General features: G+C 37.0%; 1 protein-coding gene across 1 annotated transcript in view; it reads left to right on the forward strand.

Moving 5' to 3' along the window:
- HNMT (histamine N-methyltransferase) overlaps positions 1–20,618 on the forward strand; it is a 29,673-nt gene extending 9,055 nt beyond the window's left edge. The window contains exons 3-6 of the mRNA XM_010973207.3: positions 10,556–10,663; positions 11,690–11,820; positions 13,360–13,453; positions 19,752–20,618. Of these exons, the coding sequence (XP_010971509.1) occupies positions 10,556–10,663; positions 11,690–11,820; positions 13,360–13,453; positions 19,752–20,107 (689 nt within the window). The 3' untranslated portion in view covers positions 20,108–20,618. The remainder of the gene's footprint in view (positions 1–10,555; positions 10,664–11,689; positions 11,821–13,359; positions 13,454–19,751) is intronic.
- Positions 20,619–20,838: the final 220 nt, after the last annotated feature.

Below are 20,838 nucleotides of genomic sequence, written 5' to 3' on the forward strand. Positions count from 1 at the left end.
AACACTGTTATTCATAGATTATACGTTTAAGTTACGAGAATGCTTGAAATAAATATTTATGTGTACCCAAAACAAGAAAGAGAGGAAATCAGGAGAAAAGCAAATCATGCACAGAAATACAGACCATATAGTTTTTACACAGGGCAAACTGGGAAGCATAAAGTGTATGTATGTGCATGAATTTGTGTGCTTTAATGAAACACACTGAGCAGTGGGAATTGCTTTATCTGAGGCCTCAGAGTATTCATACCATATTCATTTCAGCAATTGTTTTTAGATATTGCGAGCAATTGCACTGTATTCTAAATCTCAAAGAATATGCTTTTTGGTCCATTTTCAACATTGATGCTTCCTAAAATTAAACTACCCAATATAGCTTAATTATTTTTCACTTTTAATGAGTGTTGTCTTTATGTCTGATGGTACACGGAGAGAAAGAAACCCATATTCTTTTTGATATGGGAGAATGTTCTTAATTTACAGTGCACACATTTATGCCTGGAAAAATGTTTCAGAGGCAGTAATGGGCAAAGTGTTCTCCTTGCTCTGGGCTCTGCTTGAAGGAAAATCATTTTATCTACTGCATTGTTCAGTTCTTATGTTCAAATGCCAGAAAATTTTATGAGGTTTAGATAGGACTATAACTCAAATAATCTTATTTTATCCAGCTTTCTACTTCTATTTTTATTAACCTATTGTATACCTACTCAGTTGCCGTACCTTATATAACAGTGTATATATTGATAATTTTTTAATCCACTGAAGCAACTCACATATGAAAAACAGGTGGTATGAACCCTTTTATAACATTTTTTGATAATAATAATGCTGACATATGTTGAGAGCAGCTGGGTGGTTTTCTTGCTCTGTTAACATATAGACAGCAACATTCCTGCAGAGATTAAAAAAATAGAAAAGTTTGGAGACCATCAACACCCTCACTCCAAAGACAAACAACCTGAGAACCATCAAGGCAGAATACAACTCAGATCTCTTGACTTCAGTCCAACAAACTACTAAATAGATATAAAAGTTAATTACCGACTTGGCAAAGGAGAGATTGGGTATTTAGTAATGATTAGCTATTTGAAAATCTAGTTTTATTAAATTATTAATCTTGTTTCCTTTCACAAATGACATGTTAAGGTGACACTGAAGTTTAATTTTCTAAGCTAGGTGGACAGAAGTAGAACATATGTAATTAGGGCAAGAACTGGAAGAGCCAGTGTATTCAGTTTAGAAGCAGGAGCTGGCTGGAAGCACAGGTTAACGTTTCCCGTGGTCTGAAATAAGCCAATAATCTACATCAGAAATTTAGGAATGACCGAGGAAATAGAGGGAATGGGGACTTTTTTTTTTTCTGCCCAGAAAAACAGAATTTGAATGTGTTTATTGCCATCTTCAGATATTTTCTGTTGAGCAAACTACAGAATATTTGCCCCTAAAGGTCCAGTTGTTGAAAGAGAGATTTCTTTGTTCAGTATTAAAATTTACTACTGATCAAACCTATTCAGAAGTGAAAGCACACATGTTGGGATATAAAGAGCTATCTGTCATTCTAGGAGTATCGGCATAAGCTGGGAAAATACTTCTCAGATATGTTATAGAAGGGACTTAGGCACTAATTTCTTGGGTGTTTGGCCCATTAAAGGTGCCTTCAGTCCAGAAAACCTATGGTTTTATGAGTAACCTTCTAGAAAGAGGTAGGAGTTTCTCCAGAGTGGTATGGTTGACACCGTGTTTGGTTATACTGAGAAGTGGAATTTAAATAGGGCTTCTAGACATGCAGACAACTGTCAACCTGGATTCTAGTTGCTTTGTAACTTAAAATGAGTAAGCACTGTTTTACTCATCTTAGCACTTACTCCATAATCAGCAGGATATGGACTCTAGTCGATCACTAATCTGTAGAAGTTAGGACTGTCTACTTCACGTAACCATAGTTTGGGGGTTCAGATATAAAGTATTGTTAAAGGCATTCATGGCTATATAATTTTAAAATAAACTATTCTAAATACATATGTTTACTAAAATAGTTTACATCACTGTATTGTGTTTAAACTTTCAGTGAACATGGAAGTATTGTCAAAGACAGACACATTGCAGACTTGAGCGAAGGGAACATAATGCTACAACACTGGAGCCATTGTCATTAAAACCAAAGTAAACAAGATTGTTTTGGTTAATTCAATAAAGCTTGAAACAGGAAAATGGGATAATGAGCAGAGTGAAGACAAAACTATCATTGTCTGCAGATTAAATGACTATATACTAAGAAAAGCAAATAAACTCAGTTGTGCAGCCTTAAAATTAATAAGAATGCGGCAATGGCCTGATACAGGTAAAATAGGAAAAAAGCAATATGGTTGATCCACATTTCTGTTTTTGTCAACATTTGAGTGTTTTTCATTCACAGTTTTGATTATTTACAATGTACTAGAAAGTTCATGGCATGTGGTTATCTGTAATTTTGCTGAAGGTCAAGTTTATATCTTGCCAGTTCTTGTACCAGTTTGGGACGCAGTCTGTTAGTGAATATGCTGCTAATTGACATACACTATTGAATAAAACTCTGCGATTTAATACACACAATCACGTAGCCCTGGTGGAGGGTGTCTGCTTTCATCTTCATTTTGTACCTGGTGAACCTAGTCATATATGCCACAGGGGGTTTGAGGGTTTTAGAGGTTGGGCTCAATGCGCAGGGTCTTCTGTAGCTTTGTCTCTCTCTATTAACAACAAGAAACTGATAGAAATGATGAAAAACATTGGATTAGCAAGCTAATAACATATTTAATACAAAATATAAGAAAGTTCGAATTTTTACTGAGAACAATTTGAGATTTAAAAAGCCAATATGCAAGAGTGATGAGGTTACAATGATCTGAAAGCTTTCATGTACAAAAGGTAAGAGTATGAAGTGAAATGAAATTTTCCTGAAAGTGATGTGGCATTATGTATCAGAACAGTTCTGATAATCATCTAACGCACAAGGACCTTGTAATGCTGGTTGTTAAAATACTGGCTTACTTGGTAAATAGCCAATCCCTTCTGTCCCAACACATACCCAGCTGCTGCTCCAGCCCTTCCTTGTAGATTCTGTACATTTCCCCAACCATCCTGTACCTCAGCTCCACCATCTCCAAGGACTCCAGCAATTAGACTGGTCTTGCCTGCCCAGGGGGTTCTAAGAATGTGCTTTAGCCCGCATCCTTTCTCAGCGTTTGGCATCTGAGGCCTGTTTTTTGTTTGTTTTGTTTTGTTTTAAATCACCAAAGATCAAGGGGCTCATTCTAACCATTAATAGATAGAGAGGGAGAGAGGGAGGGAGGGAGAGAGGGATGGAGAGGAGAGAGAAAGGGAAGAGAAAACAAGAGAAGGGAAGAAAAGATTTCATCAAGAATCTTTTATCTTTTGCACTGCAGCTTCAAATCAGATTGTTCTTGCTCTGGTTACAAATCCATAGCTGAAATTATTTTTCATCACTAAGCACAGGGTTATCTGGACAATTTTTCTCACTAGAAACAATTTTTTTTGTGTGCCTGATATACTAGTAGAGGGAACTGGGAAGATAGTAATCTTAATGCAACATGGAATAGAATAAAATCTTTGCTACTGATAATCTGAAGAACTCATCTATATTTTGACATGAGAAATGAAGCAAGAATAGATGGAAATCAAATGGCTGGAGATACCTCGACCAGTCTCTGATCCTTCATTTTCTTGACCAGGAGGATGTTCTCATTTGGGGAAGCCCTAGGGTTCTGAAGCTGGGATTTGTGTTTCAGTTAATGCAGGCTCAGTCCGAAAGGCAAACCGTCACCAGTACGTGATGAATGCTCTTTCAAGTTGTCATTTTAATTATGGAGATGCCCATTTAGAAAGGCAGGTCTTCACTGCCTTCTTTCCCAGTCTCCTTCAGACTTTCTCTCAAGTGTCACCTTTCCCAGGAAGCTTACATGGCCAACCAATCAAAAATCTCAAAGCCACCCCTATGACTTCCACTCACTCTTTATCCTTTGATTTTCTCCATGGGACTTACCACTATCCATAAAGGATGTTTTTGTCTGTTTTATTCATTGCTACATCTCCAGTGATTAGAACCTGGCATTTAGTAGGCACTCAAAAAATATTTGTTGGATTAATGTATAGTAGCTCCAATTTATTGAGTAATTACTATATATCATGAACTGTGGTAATTATCTCCACAAAATGCCTTTAACATTTACAATGACCCTGTAGCAAAGACTGTCTTATCCCTAATTTACAGATACGCAATTTAAAGGGCAGAGATACTAACAAATTTGCATAAGATGTTTCTGGTGAATACTAAATTTGAGTTCAGTTTTGTCTCTGTATAGCCTCTAACTTTTCCTCTTCATGTTTTTTCCCATTTAATCAAATGACCTTGGGTTTCAAGCCAAAATGCAACATTCCTCTGCTATCTCATTAAATATATCCTTGAAATTCAGGGAGTGAAGAAAAGTTGTCTAGAAGATAAGATTCCCACCCTTTCCCTTGTTTTCAACTTTTTAAATTTGCGTTCCATTGTCAGGGATTTCAATTGTATGTCTGTCTTCAAATATAGGTATGATGCATTTAAAATATGGCTCATATGGAAGTAAGATAGTATAATGACAAAAATATCTGACTGTAGCATTAAGAAAAACACTCAACTTAGCTCAGAAAGGAGAGATTAGAAGTCATTCTACAATTGTGGCTAATTGAGGGAAAGGGTAGTAAAAAGGAAAGAGATTTGCAAGGAAGGAAACTTTAAAAACTTAGTTTTCATTTAACTGTCCAAATCAAAAGGTCAGCATATTCAGTTTGATAGAAAATAACACAGGAGTGAACAGGACAGAAAAAACCCACAACCCTACCTCACAGAAAACAACTTTTGATTCATGCAGACACACGTTTGAATTTTGCTCACTTTGCTCAAGTTCCATATATTGATCAACTGAGCAAATCAGTTACATCATCATAAAATGCCCAGACTCCAAAATCATTAATCTGCTTTGGTAGTCACAAAACGGGCTGGGGGACAGAAGGAAAGAAAGGAAAAGAAACAAAAAGAAGGATGGTATATTGGAATAGAGTTGCTTAATCATTACAGTTTTTCCATTTGTCACAGGAAACTACAGATTTTGTTCCAAAACGTTAGGGGGAACACAAAATAAGGCTTTAGTTAACCCAAACAACTGTCGGCCTAAAGGCTTAAGATGTCAAAAATAGAGTCTGTAATTGTCAGAATTATGATTAAGCAATGTGTAATAAGGGATCATACGTGAAATTCAGAGACTGACTATAAAATGAACATGTACTGCCTTGTTCCCCTTAAATGCTGTTTTCTGGACCTCAACATTAAGATTCTTGCAAGCCTTTGCAATGCACAATAAAAGCAGCAGGCTGCTGGCTTCTATGTTTCTTTTGTTTACTGATGAATTTACTGAGAATTTATGAATTATTTGATTGATTCATTTCTGGTTTACTTTCCCCCGTTATTTGACACATTGGTTTGGTTTGTGAGATCTCTAAAAGCATTTATAGGGTGCTCATGTCTGATACTGGAACAGAAGGACTCAGCTGAGAAAGAACACATGGTCTCCATTCTTTTTACTTCCCCCCCTTGTTTGAATCTCTTTATTGCTGGCTCGTGGTACTGTAGGGTCTGATAACCCCTCACATGCTTTTCAGTGATTGATGGTCAAACCTGCTCGGTTGCTTAATCTAGCATTTTAGAGTCCTTGATATTTTTAACCAACTCATTGGAATCCAGCCTTTGCTAGTGAATAAAATAAATGAAGTAAAGCAATAATTCAGATCAAGGAACACAAGAAGGTTTTATCTCTGCTACCACCTCCAGTCAACTGACAAACAGTTTCTGTCTGAAGGATTCTGACGCTACTTCCAGGCTCTGTGGGAAAGACGACCAAGGCCGTTAGTCATGTGTGGAAGAGTTCAGCAGGCCTAGGAGTTAGTTAGATGAAGTAAGGAAGGAGGGGAGAGGATTCCTGGTAGAGGAGAAAGCATGGGCAAAGGACAAAATGTAAGGAAGAGCATGATGTATAGGGGAGAAGGGGGAGAGAGAAAGGTGGAAATGCAAGAAATTCAGGGTACATGGAGCCAAGAGTTTCAAAATAGGAAGTTGTGAGAGATGAGAATAAGGAAGCAGGCAGGGTGGTCCATACTCCGCTAAGGAGCTGGGCTTAACCTGTTTTACCAGGTTTTAACCAGGGAAGTGATGGGCTTGCTTAGCTGAGGGTTTTAAATGGTCGTTGTAGTGATGGCTTTGAGGGAGACCAGCTTCAGCAGAGATAGGCTGAAGTTTTAGTATATTATTGCAGTATTCCAAGAGAGACATAATTTGGGCCTGAACAAGGACATTGCTAGTAGGGATGGAAAAGAGAAGGTAAAGAAACATTTAGCAGGAAAACCTGCTGATGGTCAGGGAGGGAGGATGAAGGAAAGGGCGAAGTTTGGGTGTCTGGATGGATAGTGAATGGTAGAGGTGATATATCATGAAAATATTTGTCACTAAACATATTTATAACTGACTGCTAAATGTTCAGCCTGTAATACTACAGAACATCTGAACTACCTCTCTGTTGACTCTCTTTTTGTTAGTGAAGAGGTTCAAATAAATATTTTTTTAAATGAATTTCTCTTATTTCTGAATGATACTAGAAAGCAAGTTACATAAGATATGAGATCAAGGGATATATTATGGGAGATTATCTATCTATCTACCCATCTATCTATATCTCACAATAAGAAATAACAGAGTCTGTTATAAATAAAAACATAGCACAGAAAATAAGTGCCTCATGAGCACAGTGGCATTTATTGTCAAACCCAAGATACTTTTAAGAGTGAGAGTGGGAGGGTGTGGGTAAAATAATTAAAATTATGACTTTTTTTTGAAATATTTATTGAAAAAGTTTTTTTTTATTATATTGGTCAATTTATAAAATAGTTATTTTATTTCATCAAAAAGCTTACAAATAACAGATGTTGGCAAAGATGTGGAGAAAAAGGAACCCTAGTATACTGTTTGTAGGAATGTAAATTGGTGTAGCCACTATGGAAAACAGTATGGGGGTTCTTCAGAAAACTGAAAACAGAACTACCATATGATCCAGCAATTCCACTCCTGGGTATATACCCAAAGAAAACAAAAACACTAATTTGAAAAGATACCCACACCTCAATGTTCATGGCAGCATTATTTATAATAGCCAAGATATGGAAGCAACCTAAATGTCCATCAACAGATTAATGGATAAAGAAGATTATTTCTCAGCCATATTACTGAATATGGCTCAACCACAAAAGAGAAGGAAATTCTACCACTGCAACAATGTGGATGGACTTAGAGGGTATTACGTTAAGTGAAATAAGTCAGACAATAAAAGACAAATACTTTTTATCACTTATATGTGGATTCTAAAAAAATAAAATGAATGAATGAATATAACAAAACAGAAACAGACTCACAGATATAGAGAACAAACTAATAGTTACCACTGGGGAGAGGGAAGAAGGGAGGGGCAAGACAGGCATAGGGGATTAAGAGGTACAAACTACTATGTATAAAATAAATAAGATATAAGGATATATTGTACAGCACAGAGAATATAGCCAATATTTTATAATAACTATAAATGGAGTATAATATAAAAAATTTTGAACCACTACATTGTACACCTGAAAACTATATAATATCAACTATATCTTCAACTATGTCAATACAACTATCCACTATATCTCAGTACAAAAATATTTTTAAGTAGTTCTTTAAAAAAAACTATTTTCAAAAATAAAATTGCAATAATAATATTTTGTTAAAAAATTTTTAAAAAAGAACTTTGGGATAAGAAGCAAAACCAGATGAGACATCAGCAAAATGAGCACAAAGCTCAACCGTCCCTGGCAAACAAGAAGTACGTCCCCTGACTTATGAAGTCAGAACTGGATTTTACTTGGTAACTCCTGAGAAGATAATTTCTTTATCTCCTCTTGTGGTTTATCCATTTCTGCTAGGGATCCAGCAGTTCACGTCCACACACAGGCTCACGCTCTACGGGCTGTTACATGAACCCGTGGTTTCCCTGTCTCAGCCGCAGTTCTAGCATTGTGTCCTGTCATTGCCCGAGGAGGAGGGACAGGCTGGCTCCGACTGTGGTAGAACATTCTGCAGGCTGGTGAAGTGACAAGACAGGAACATCCCTGGGAGGTGTGGGACACAATCTGCTATTTGGGCAGATCCCAGATGTCAGGGTCCACCTTAGCAGAGCTCATTGAACTCAGGAAAATTGTTGCATTTCCACTGCATGAGTTTTAAAATCTTAGATTTGAGGTTTCCAGAATTGATGATTTTTTATTTAAAATATATGGCTAGGCTGACAGAGGCTGACAGAGGCAAGAACACAACTTTTGGCCTCTGCTCCTTTGGGGTGAGCTGGAATCTCTCTATTTCTCATTAGCCTGCAGATTTTCTCATCAGCCTTTTGCCTTAGTTATCTTATTTTTTAACCCTTTAAAAAATAATTACTGTAGAGAAAAAGAAAAACTTCCTCTATCCTTTCAGTATTTGGTATTTTCCTATTTCTTAGTAGAAGAACACACACTTTGGAGTCAGACAAATGCCTTAAACTTTAGACATATTATTGTCCCCTGAGTGTCAGAGTACTCAAATCACCTTACTGGTTGGGAACAATACTATGGAGTTTGTGATAGCATCGTGGTCAAGATTAAGTGAGATGTTTCAAGTAAAGTGCCTGGCACAGTTTTAACAAATAATAAGTGGCCAGTAAATGACTGCTAGCATTATTATTAAGGAAGGAATTAAAGGTTTCATGTTGGTGGAGCCAGCTTTGCAGAAAACTGCCACCTAGACTCCTTCATCCTCCATTTCAGCTTCCTTCTCACTCCTTCTCGCCCGCCAGCTCCCCACCCTCTCATATTACTAGTATTTAGGGTTGTAATTATCATTAGAACACCCTCTTCTCTTAGTCTTGCATCTTTTGTTCCTGATTTATCGTCCTCATCTCCTTCCTCTCTCTCAGTCTTATGACCTATGCCCTTGTTTCCCACCACATATAACCGTGGAAAGATTCTGTTAATGTCATTTATGCCAAAATGGTAAGGACTAATACCATTTTCATATGCTAGTCTTGCCAGCACAGAGGTCTATTTTAGTGAAGGTCAACATCATAGCCAAAGAGGATAAAAGTGCAAAACTTAATTTGAAGGCTTCAGCAATAGGGAAAGAAGAGATATTTTTAAAGAGAGGGACTCAATGTTAACAATAAAAATAATGAACAGCTAACATTTACTGGGTGCCAACTCTATTTTGCACTGTGCTTTATATCCATGGCTTCATTTAACCTTCACAAACGGTAAGTTATGTACTGTTATTATCTCTATTTTTCTGATGAGGAAAATGCAGCTTAGAAAGATAAAGCAAATTGCTGAAGGTCATATTACCTGGTAAGTGGATCACACAGGTTTGGAACTCAAGTCTATCCAACGCACCACCATCTCTCTCCTGTAATCACTTACAGGCTAAATTTTCATCAGGGGAGGTATCTGCTCCTCTTATCACCATTTGCTAGAGCCTCGTGTGTGCCTGGCACATAGTGGATAAGTAATCAATCGTTGGTGCATGAATTAATGAACAAATGTCTATTCTGCCATAACCGCCTCTCTATTTACCTCTCTGGGAGCAGTCTTGCTTCAAGGCCCTGCCTTGCCTAATATTCCAAAACTGGATTGCCAGGAGCCTCAGACACACTATTCTGCTTGCTGACTTCATGCCTCTGACTTCCTGTCCTCTCTACCTGCACGTCCCACTTCCCCAGAAGTCTCAGGGCTCACTGCCACTCACCCTGTGACACAGAGCTCAGGAGTCATCTCCTGCCACGAGGCTCTCATCTCTCCCTCCCTGCCTCCTTCCCTCTTCCCACCCTGGCCCAACCAAGCCAGTGTTCCTTACAGCCTGTCTCTTTCAGGAGACCATGGTGTTTTTGAGGGCACATGGCCAATATAATTTTGTATCCTTTTTTGTACCTGACACATTTTATATCTGACATATTTTTGTATGCTTCTGGTCCAGCCTAATTAATCAAATGTAAGGTGTATTTTTTTCATATTTTCACATCTCTGAAATTGATATACATCTTCCAGTTGATGAAATCTTAAAATGATAATTGACAGTGTTTTTTTTCTGATTTAGTGATATAAAAAGAAGGGTTGATTGTATCCTGTAATCAGTGGCATCTTAGATTTAATGTAACACAATAATAGATATTAAATTAAGGTTATTTATATGAATGGATGAATGAATGAATAACAACCATAGCCTTCCTCAAATCACACTGTTATTCCTACTTACAACGTAGCTGTTCTGCATCATAGTCATTGTGGCAGGGCAGCAGCTGAGAATTATTCTTTATTTATGCTGGGCTTTGCTAGAGATAATAAACTAGTTCAAATTACTCTTAATCATTTCTTTCTGGACTGAGGTGATCTGTTCTGTATGCTTGTTCTGTAGGTGAAATTGATCTTCGAATCCTCTCCAAAGTGCAGGATCAGCACCCAGGAGTTCGTATCAACAATGAGGTTGTTGAACCAAGTGCTGAACAAATCACCAAGTACAAAGGTACCTGAATCCCTGGTGCTGTATGTCAAATCCTGTTCTGAAAAGCGTGTCATCCCAAGTGCGTCCCTTTAGTCACTAACAACATGGTTACTGTGGTATGTTCTTTGTAAGCTTATTCGGAGAAGAACCTAATTAATTTATTTTCTTGGCAGGCATGACTAAACACCTCAGAATATGAATGGTGAATAGAATCCTTTTGTTACTGACTCTCCATCTATCCCCTGGTCATCAACTATTATTTTTGCTATTTATTTCTTAGAGATAGAGTCGTTAATTCATTTGGAGGAAGTGAAACAGAATCCCTGCCCTTAAAGAGCTTAAGTTTAATGGGTTACAGCAGGAATCAGCAAGAGGCCAAATGGAAGTATTTTAGACTTAGAGACCACATGATCTCAGTCACAACTACGCAGCTCTGCCACTGAAGCACAAAGGCAGCCCTGGACGATACGTACACTGATGAGTGTGGGTATGGTGCGATGAAACTTTATTTATAAACACTAAAACTTGAATTTTACATCATTTTTACCTATCATGGAGTATTATTCTTCCTTTTGATTTTGTTCAGCCATTTAAAAGTGTAAATGGTACGAGATATGAAAGATAGAGGCATGAAGTCAGGAAGTAGAACAGGGAATGTTTTTAGTTTTCAGTCTATTTAAAAATAGGTGGTGGACCAGATGTGATACATGGGTGGTGGTTTACAGAATCACGTCACCTGTTTTATATCAGCTTTTCATTGATAAAATTCACCACTGGATTCCCTATTTAATACTAAGACAATGTAACCTGTGTCTGATCAGGATTCTCATCATTATTTCTTACTGACTCTTTCATTCATCTCCCATTTCATTTAATACTAGAGAAAAACCAGGATGAACTCTCTGGTCTTCTGGAGGTACATAAAGAAGAAAAATGTGCTTATATCTGCTATGTATATAACACTGATTGCATTAAAATTCTAAATGGAAATGGGTTCCAAATTTGCAGTTAAAATTGATGGTGTGCCACCTTTTCTCTGTATTTTAGAGCTTGTAGCCAAGACATCAAACCTCGAGAACATAAAGTTTACTTGGCATAAGGAGACATCATCTGAATATCAAAATAGAATGATGGAGAAAAAAGAAATTCAGAAGTATGACTTTATTCATATGATTCAGGTAAAAAAAAATCTATTGTTACATACTCTCAGATAAAAGTTTTTTCCGAAGTATGTATGAAGAGTGCCTAATAGTTTACTTCAAAAGAAAAATAAAAATCTGATTTCTGATTTTACAAGTGAGCATTATCCAAATTAAGGGTAAGGATGTTGACAATACTAAGAGATTCTCTGTAAGATTCAAAAAGCCAGTTTCCTCTACTCCAAATACCTCCATGGTTACTGATTTCTTTTCACTGCTGGCTTCATTAATTTTTGTAGGATTGAAAGTTTATAGGGAGTATGTTGCAGCTTTGGAGATCACTCTCCAGTTACTCTCAAAACTTCTGTTCTTTCTTTCTCACCGCAATGCTGCTTCCTCTGTATTACTCCTCTATTCCTTTCCATCTACTCTGCATTTTTCTGGGGTATGTCTCTGTCTCTTTATTGGTCCTTTTAGTCCTAACACTCTCATGACATTCTTTCAACTTAATATTCACAGTCAGCTGCAGAGAATCTGAGACTATTAGATCAAATTTCAGAGCATCTGCTATGACTTGCCTCCTCTTTTTCAGCCAGGTCATGTCATAGGTTGTCAGCCACCTCATAGATTAGCTGCATCTGGGTGCCTATCTGTGTACAGTCCCCGTGGTCAACAGCAAGGAGTGACATGATACCAAAAATGGCCCCCGAGGCAGGACAGGCTATGTGCAGGGCCATTGTATTTCATCCATGTGAGATGGGCATAGCTTAAGTTGCTTTTGCTTTATGCAATAAATTCCATCATGGCATCTACATAAAATATTGAATTCTTATCCAAAAGAGCTGAAGATGAGATATAAGAAGTACATGTCTGCGGGAGTAGGTTCCAGGGATGTAAGCCATTAGGGAAAATTTTCCACTGCCAATGTATAATTCCAAGTTCTATCTGTGCTGGGTGGAAAGGTCTCTCCCTGCATTTCAGCAGAGATGGTCCGGAATTATTAAAAAATGGGTGGGCTGACTCCTAACACCTTATGACCATACATGAAACTCATGCTTTATCCAGTCCGTTTTCCTAGAGAATCTGTCAACATCAAAGCCTGTCACATTTTCTGTGATTTAAAAAAAGCATCTGTGAGCATATGGTGAAGCTAGTGCAAAGGGCTTAATTTTAAAGCAACGTTCCATGAAATGGGGTCTCTGTTTATGGTGCCAGGACCATTTTCTCCCAGAAGAACTGCAGTTCACAAAATATAGAGTAAGCATGGAATCGATGCCCCCATGTGGAGTGGAGACTAAGTGTCTCCAGCTAGAAATGTCTGTTATTGAAGCCAGAAAGAGTAAATTTAAAACTTTGTGACTTTAGTTGAGTAAATATCATAGTTTTGCCTTTCCCCCAATATTTTCCCATTTTGTTATTCTATTCCTCTACATAACATCTTTAACTTTTAAATTTCTTAAGTGTCTTGAGTAAAAATCCACTCAACTTGAAAATCAAACCTTCTAGTGAGTATCTAGTCCAAGCAACAAAGACACGGACACAGAAGAGCGTCTCGTTTCTCTTTTCCTTCATTTCTAGATGCTGTATTATGTAGAAGACATCCCAGCCACCCTGAAATTCTTCCATAGTCTCTTAGCTACCAGTGCGAAGATTCTCATTGTTCTTGTGTCAGGTAAGTTATTTTCCTTCAGTTTGAATTTTAAAACGGCAATATTGCATGTATACATGGATGCATGTGTTTGAAGGCAGCTGGTATACTTCTTCTTCATTAGGAAATTCTTGACTTGGCTTCTGATCATAGTCAATTAATTAACACCGTATTAGGAAAGTCCTTCACAACAGCTCTCAATTCAGGAATTCTAGTGGAATTAAATGTCTCTTCTTCCTCTTGGGAAAATCTGTCTTAGCCATCTACATATAAATTCTTTTTTAATATAAAATACAGTGAACACAACTGACAGGAATTTTTTAATAAGACTAAAAACAGTAAATATTTCTACTTACCTCCTTTTTGTCCCTTGAATGTCTCCCCTCTGTGGTGTTTATTAATAAATAAAATAAAGGTTTAATTATTTGGGACACTATCATATTTGACTAATTTACATTTCTAGAGCCATTATCAATGTTGTTCATTATAGGTTTTCTCAAATAACTACCACAAATGATTCACTTGTTTTGTTTTGTATTATTGTGTTATTTCCCAAAGAAGGCATTTGATCATGTCACATTGCTTCCAGTGATACAATAAGTACCACACAGAGAACATAAGCAAACAGATCAGCAAATGAAACACTGACACTGTTGAGTTCATTAATTCATTACTTCTTTCATTCGGCAATCTTTATGGATTGTCCATGCAATGCTAGGCAGGGTGACTTCAGATTTACAATAGCTATCTTCCTAAGCTTATACAAGACCTCAAAGTCAAAAACCGTATGTCACAAAATTCATTTATTCTTAAATGTGAGGAATGGCTTTAGGGATGGCAAACACAGTTGTTGCCTATAATCTTGGATTTGAACTCATGTGGGAGTTTGGCAAGTGAGAGTTCCTGTAGGCAACCTCTCCTCCAAGCAAAAATTTGATACACTATTTTTCTCAGGTTAGTTAAAAATACCCATTTATGTGGGAGACTTCTATCTTCCTATTTAGAAGGGCTTATATAAACTGGATGTTTCCCACTAACCTCTCTCTAAATTAGGATACTTGGGTAAAGCACTTTGTACTGCATTTAGGAATACAAAAGTAAATTCAGTTACAAATACTGAAGGCAGTCTATTCTTGATAATCTGTATCAACAACATAGAAACTGTGTTGCAGGCAGAAGCAGCAATTCATCCAGAAGTCATATATGTTTGATTTTAGAATATATTTCATATTAAATCCAGATCCACTGTTATTTATAGTTGGTTTATTCTTAAATACTTTCAGAAGTTAAGTATTTGAGTGTCAGAAAGCAGCTTTCTATGAGTATATGCCTACCAACAAGAAAAGGCCAGTCTGAGGTTTAGAAAGTGGCTATAAGTGGTCTACAAGCAACTACGAATCGACTCAGTGCCCCTATGGATGCAGTATTCTGATGACCACATCATGAAGAAGTTAATAGAATCCATGTTCATTGGCATTAGGATATGTGTAAGCCAATGCAGGCCCAGTGAAATGCATGATGACACATGAAAAGGAGGATGCTGAGGCACTTCCTGGTGATGTGAATCTGGCCCATGAGTCTCAGTTTATGCAAGGGCTATTTCTGGATAACCATACCTATGTTATATGGCATCTACACATATATATATGTAGCTCCTATGTACTATATACATATATACATACATACATACATTCATGGGGAAAAAAATTAAAGAAAAGAAGTAAAAGCTCAAAAACCAGTTAGCTTTTTATTTAAAAATGTGGGTCAAAAATTATTCATTCTGTAGTTTGATGGTGGAAATATTTTACTAACTTTTTCAGGATGCAATTTACAATTTCATTACTGTACACAGTCTGGGAGACAGGTGTCCCAAAGAGGGAAACTGTCAATAGATATGGTTCCTAGACAGAAGAATGCAACAAATAACAGCTGTCAAGTTATTAAAAGGACACTAATGACCTCCTTCCTTTACCATATGTACTGCTTTCTTAGAATAGATTTATACAGCTATAGAAGAAATATTACATATATATCTTTACCTAAAGAACCACTTAGCAAAAGGAGAAAATGGATTTAGGTATTTTATTTTGAATTTTCCACTTCTCTCCTAAGGCTAAAAGTCATACTTTATTGCCTCTATTTATCAGGAAAGTTGTTAAGTAAATAAATTAATGAAGTATAGGTAAAAAACAATTTTTAAACCCACCTTGTTCAATATAGTTTCCTTTGCAGTTAAAGAAAATATTCTACCTGATAGGGGAAATAAATTTTAAAGTATGTTGATTTTGTCATCAACTTAGTGTAACCTGCATGTCTCCAGATTCCCCAGTCTTACGGGCTCATACTTAACTCTTACAAACCCATAGTAAGTGATTGGAGGCCTCATCTCAGCTTACTTGGGTGGTTCATCCCTCACCCCATGACTCCCGAGGATTCCTGGGGGTCCTGCTTATGTGCTCCTGATGGTTGCCAGCCACTGTTTCCTCCAAATTTCTGCTCCCAATTCAACTTTTGATTTCTTATCTCCAAACCTTACATGTACTAAGCTATCTTTTCTTATCCTGTTCTGCTTTGTCCCACCGTGGACATAGCCCTACTTCCTTCATTCTCCAAAGCACCATCCGTTGATTTTGGAAGATATCAAGATCTGTGAGGAGGAAGAACAGCAGAAACACAATTCAGCATCAAAAAGAGTGGCTATTCTGGCTTTCCTCTTGCTCCGTCAGGACCCAGTTCTCTTGCACCTGCTCAGAACTTCTCTCAGACCTCACCCGTATCTTCTTAGCTCAGTGCTTTTCCTTAAGTACTGATTCCTCTCACCCGCCTTGTGCCCCTCTTGTTATACAGAGCCGTTTAACTCCTTTTTGCTCTACCTCTCTTGACCTAGATAAACCTGTACACCTATAAAACTATCTTAACAACAATATATTTCTCTGAGATAAATTCTATTAGCCCCTCGGTATGTGGAATTGGTTACAGTTTCCTTTTTCAAAAATAGAAACAATTACTTTGTTGCATTCATAAAGCCCAGACATAGATTTGGGTCAACTTTTAGAAAAATGGATCATGGTCAATTTCCAACACTGAAAACAAATGTAATCACAAGAACTTTCCAATCAGATTTGTCTTATATCATTGTCAATCAACATGTATAGGATGAATCCACATTTTTATTAGTCACTTTTTCATTTGATGATGTCACCTCCAATCCCTGTCTGCCAGACCAGCCCACGGAGAGCAGACAAGTTTGAGAAAGCTCCCCAGGTCACCTGAGGTGCCGGATCAGCTTCCCACCTCAGCCTGCATAAAAACCACTGCCCTAGGCAGCCTTCTTAGTCCAAACTATAACTCTTGAAACACCACTCTCCACACTGGCCCAACGAAAACATTCCTTAAACTTGAACAGTACCCTAAAACTTGGAACACTGACACAAATGGAACCATTTTTTATCAAGTATGTTGGAGTCACTTTCTAAATGGAATCTGCTTCATAATTCCCTAGAAGTGCAGAAGCCTGCATCCTTTGTTTCAGGGCAATACTGTCATCCATAGCCTCACTGCAGGGTGGCAAACCGACCACTCACTGCAGACAGAGTCGGCCAAGCCTAGAACTAGTTACTAAAGTAAATGTCTCAGAGCCCTCATTGAGCCAGCATCTCATCTAAGCAGATAATGGCATATGTGTATTAACCTCTTGCTCTAAAGGGTCATCTTACAAATGCCTCACAGCTAAGGCTCCTGCTAGTCCAACCCAGCCAGAAACTGACCTGTCACTGAACTGACAAGTTATTTCTCTGAAAAGACTGAATTACTTAGTTATGTGAGCACCATATGGATACCCATTTTTGCAGTTTATTAGATTGTAAGATAATGGAATATAGGGTGAGATTCTAGATTTAATTGTGCATGGCACCTAGCTTGGTTAAGGTGCCAGGTGTGTTCAGCATATTCAGCCTGCACTCTCAGACAGCATAGTCATTGTGTAGATTTGGTTCGTTCAGCTTTTACCAATCGCCTGTTGTCAGTCACTGCTAGGCTCTGAGGTTGCAAAGATGACTATTACTCTTCCTCTACCTTTGAAAGGCTCCTAATCTATTAGATGTGTAAACACTTTCAGCAGTGTGCCAAGTTTCCTAACAGAGGCACATGTGGAGTTTAAGGAGAGTTCATGGAGAGCAGGGGGCTCTGCCTCTCATTTCTAGCCCCAGATCTTTGCTAAGCCTTTGGCACCTAGAAGACAACACCCAGTGAATGTATTTGAATGGAACTGAATAATTGTTTATTGTTCCTGCTTTATAATAGCCTAACTACAACTAGTTCTGAATGTCCATCCAAAAAAGAGAACATGTTTTAGCTAAAACTTACCACATGATAGACATGAAATCAGAGAATATAGAAAGTGCTGGATATTTGAAGGTGGATTTAATAAACAGGAATAAAAGACTCAATAAAGAAGATATACATATTCACACACACAACACAGTGCACACTGAAGTAGGCAAACAAAAGCAATGAAGCATAGGCAAGAGAAACTAGGAAAAGAAAGAGAAACTGAAATCAGAATTAAATGACAGTATTTTACTGGTCAGCCCATTTGAATACATGTTGCTCAAGCGAAGAGAGGTCTTCCTCTGGTTGCTAAGGATCCTTAAAAGAATTAGCCCAGCTCAGTAAATACTCATTTATTTATAACAAGAAGAAGTTCCTGATTATAAAGAGAAAAGATTTGATTTGCAGATGAAAAAGAAGAGAAATAAGAAGAGGTGGATTTTTTTTAAATGAGGAATATCTCACACTAAAATAATGTCATAATAATAAATTTGTTTTCCTGCAAATGTAGTAGCCAGGCATTAGTTGAGAGAGTTACTAATTAAAATGCAACTTATCTGGTTAAGGAAGATAGAAGGAAATCAGTGAAGTTTTCTGTCCTGCCCTCTCCTTATCTAAGGAAGGAGGCAAATCATGGTGTGTTATTTTTAATACAGTGGGGGGAAAAGGATCTGGTTTATATCATGTTGAAAACAAAATTAACACCATATGTTGTGCCCACCGAGAGCCATTATGATAATGCATCAGTCAAAAAGTGTATAATTGCTCAGCTCAGAAATGGCACTGAGTCACAGAACACTGACACCAGCAAATTCTCTGCAATTAGTGTTTGGTTCTTTTTACTCTGCCAGGTTAAAAATAGTAATAATAATAATAATAATAATAATAATAATAATAATAATAATAATAATAGTAACAGAGCCTCTCCTCAACCACTGAAATATTTATTTTCTTGTAATGTCTTGCTTGTAGGCAAATTCTTATTTGGGCAGAGAATCACTGTCTCTGGAATGAAAGGTTTTTTAGCATATACACATGACCCTCATTTTTTTTTAGTTGAACTGAGGTGTTCTTTTGTTTGTTTTTGTGTTTGTTTTACTGCTTCATTCCAATTCTACTTTCTCTGAGAGCTTATCCTGCAGGTATCATTCCCTTGTCTGAAATATTAGTAGAACATCAATTATCTAGGCTATTTATTATTTACCATTTTCTTTCTTGATAGCCTTTTTTTGTTAAGTCAGGGTACTTTAGCCTGGTTGATGGATGAAGGTCAGGGGTCTTTGAACATCCTATAGTTATATGCAGAACTGTGTGGGTATGTATTGTTTGTGTACTTTACTGGAGAGTGCATTACTTTCTTTCCATCATAAAGGAGTTTCAAATCTCATGCCTTTGAAATCTTAACTTTTAATCCTTGAAAATATAGGTTCTCTCTTATAGCGCTGTGGCCAAGTCCAATTTAATTTTCTAATACTTGAGCAATGTTTACTATGTGCCAGTATGGTTCTAAGTGCCTTACTTTATTAACTCAGTGAATCCTTGGAACAGTCCTATGAATATACATTATTATCCCCAATTTGCAGAGGACAAAACTGAGGCACAGGTTCATAAAGCTAATAATAGGAAAAGCCAAGCTTCATATGCAGTCAGGCTTTAGAGATCAATCTTAATTACTGCATTGTATCCACTACGTATGTAACAGCCCAGTATTACATGCATAGATTAGAAGGTCCAACTCTGATCCTCTTTATTCCTTGCTCTAATTTTTCACTAGCACTTAGTACTATCAGATATCTGATTTATTACTTTATTACTTATTTATTTAACTTTCTCTCCCCCTACCCCCTGCACTCTTCGAACTGAGCTACACATAGGCAAGGAAATTTTTTTTTTTTTAACTTGACTGCTCTGTTCCAAGCATCTAGTGTACTGCTTGGCGGAGTAGGCAAATGAAAAGAATAGCTGAAAGTGTGAACTCTGTTCTGTTGACCAGGAACCAGCGGCTGGGACAAGCTGTGGAAAAAGTACGGATCCCGCTTACCCCGGGATGACCTCTGCCAGTATGTCACATCATCCCATGTCACTCAGATGCTGGACAAGTTGGGGATTAAGTATGAATGTTACGATCTTCAGTCCACCATGGACGTATCTGACTGCTTTATTGATGGCAGTGAAAATGGAGACCTGCTTTGGGATTTTTTGACAGAAACCTGCCACTTTAATAAAACAGCACCACCTGATCTGAAAGCAGAAATTATGAAAGATCTGCAAGAACCTGAATTCAGCGTCAAGAAAGAGGGAAAGGTTCTTTTTAATAATAATCTGAGTTTCATAGTGGCTGAGGCATAAGTATCCATCATGAGAACGTATTCAAAAATTGTTATTTTGAACAGCGTTGATCATTCACTTAAATGTGTGTTAAAATTATAAATACGTCTCATAACATAAACGGAGTATTGTCCCTTATATGTAAAATCTAGAAAATTCCAAGATATTCTTGGACTTCCATGTAGAATTATATATGATAAATGGTCTTAATTCTATCGCTTCTCCAGGTAGAGCGGATACGTGAGGGCTACAGACTGCAAAAGCTGGAAAAATGAGACAACTCAATTTCACTGACTTATATCGTGATAAAATTCTTCTCATTTGTTGATTGTAGTGGAATTTCCTGGACTACCAATAAAATATGTGCTATAGATTCTTTAAATACTAGTAAAGTATATACTTATTGATAATCCTGGACATTAAAAAATGATTTTTTTCCTTTTTGTGAAGTATTTGTCTATGTGCATTACTGTTGTAGTTTCTTATTTTTATTGATTACTAAAAATAAACACTTAAGATGTTACAAAATTAACTTTGTCATGTGTTGTTATTTCCTCTCATTTTCTTTTCTCTTTTATCTATGATTTTATAGTGTTTTGTTCTTTTTTTGATATATTTAAGTTTTCCTATTTTATTCAGTCAAATTTCCTTTTTTTCCTTTTTTTAATTTCTGGGTTTCTGACACATTTTTAAAGACCTTCTAAAACTGTGGTTTTAAAATATCAACATATTTTATCATAATAATTTTATAG

This window comes from Camelus bactrianus, chromosome 5 (genome assembly GCF_048773025.1).
Source record: "Camelus bactrianus isolate YW-2024 breed Bactrian camel chromosome 5, ASM4877302v1, whole genome shotgun sequence".
Taxonomy (NCBI): Eukaryota; Metazoa; Chordata; class Mammalia; order Artiodactyla; family Camelidae; genus Camelus; species Camelus bactrianus.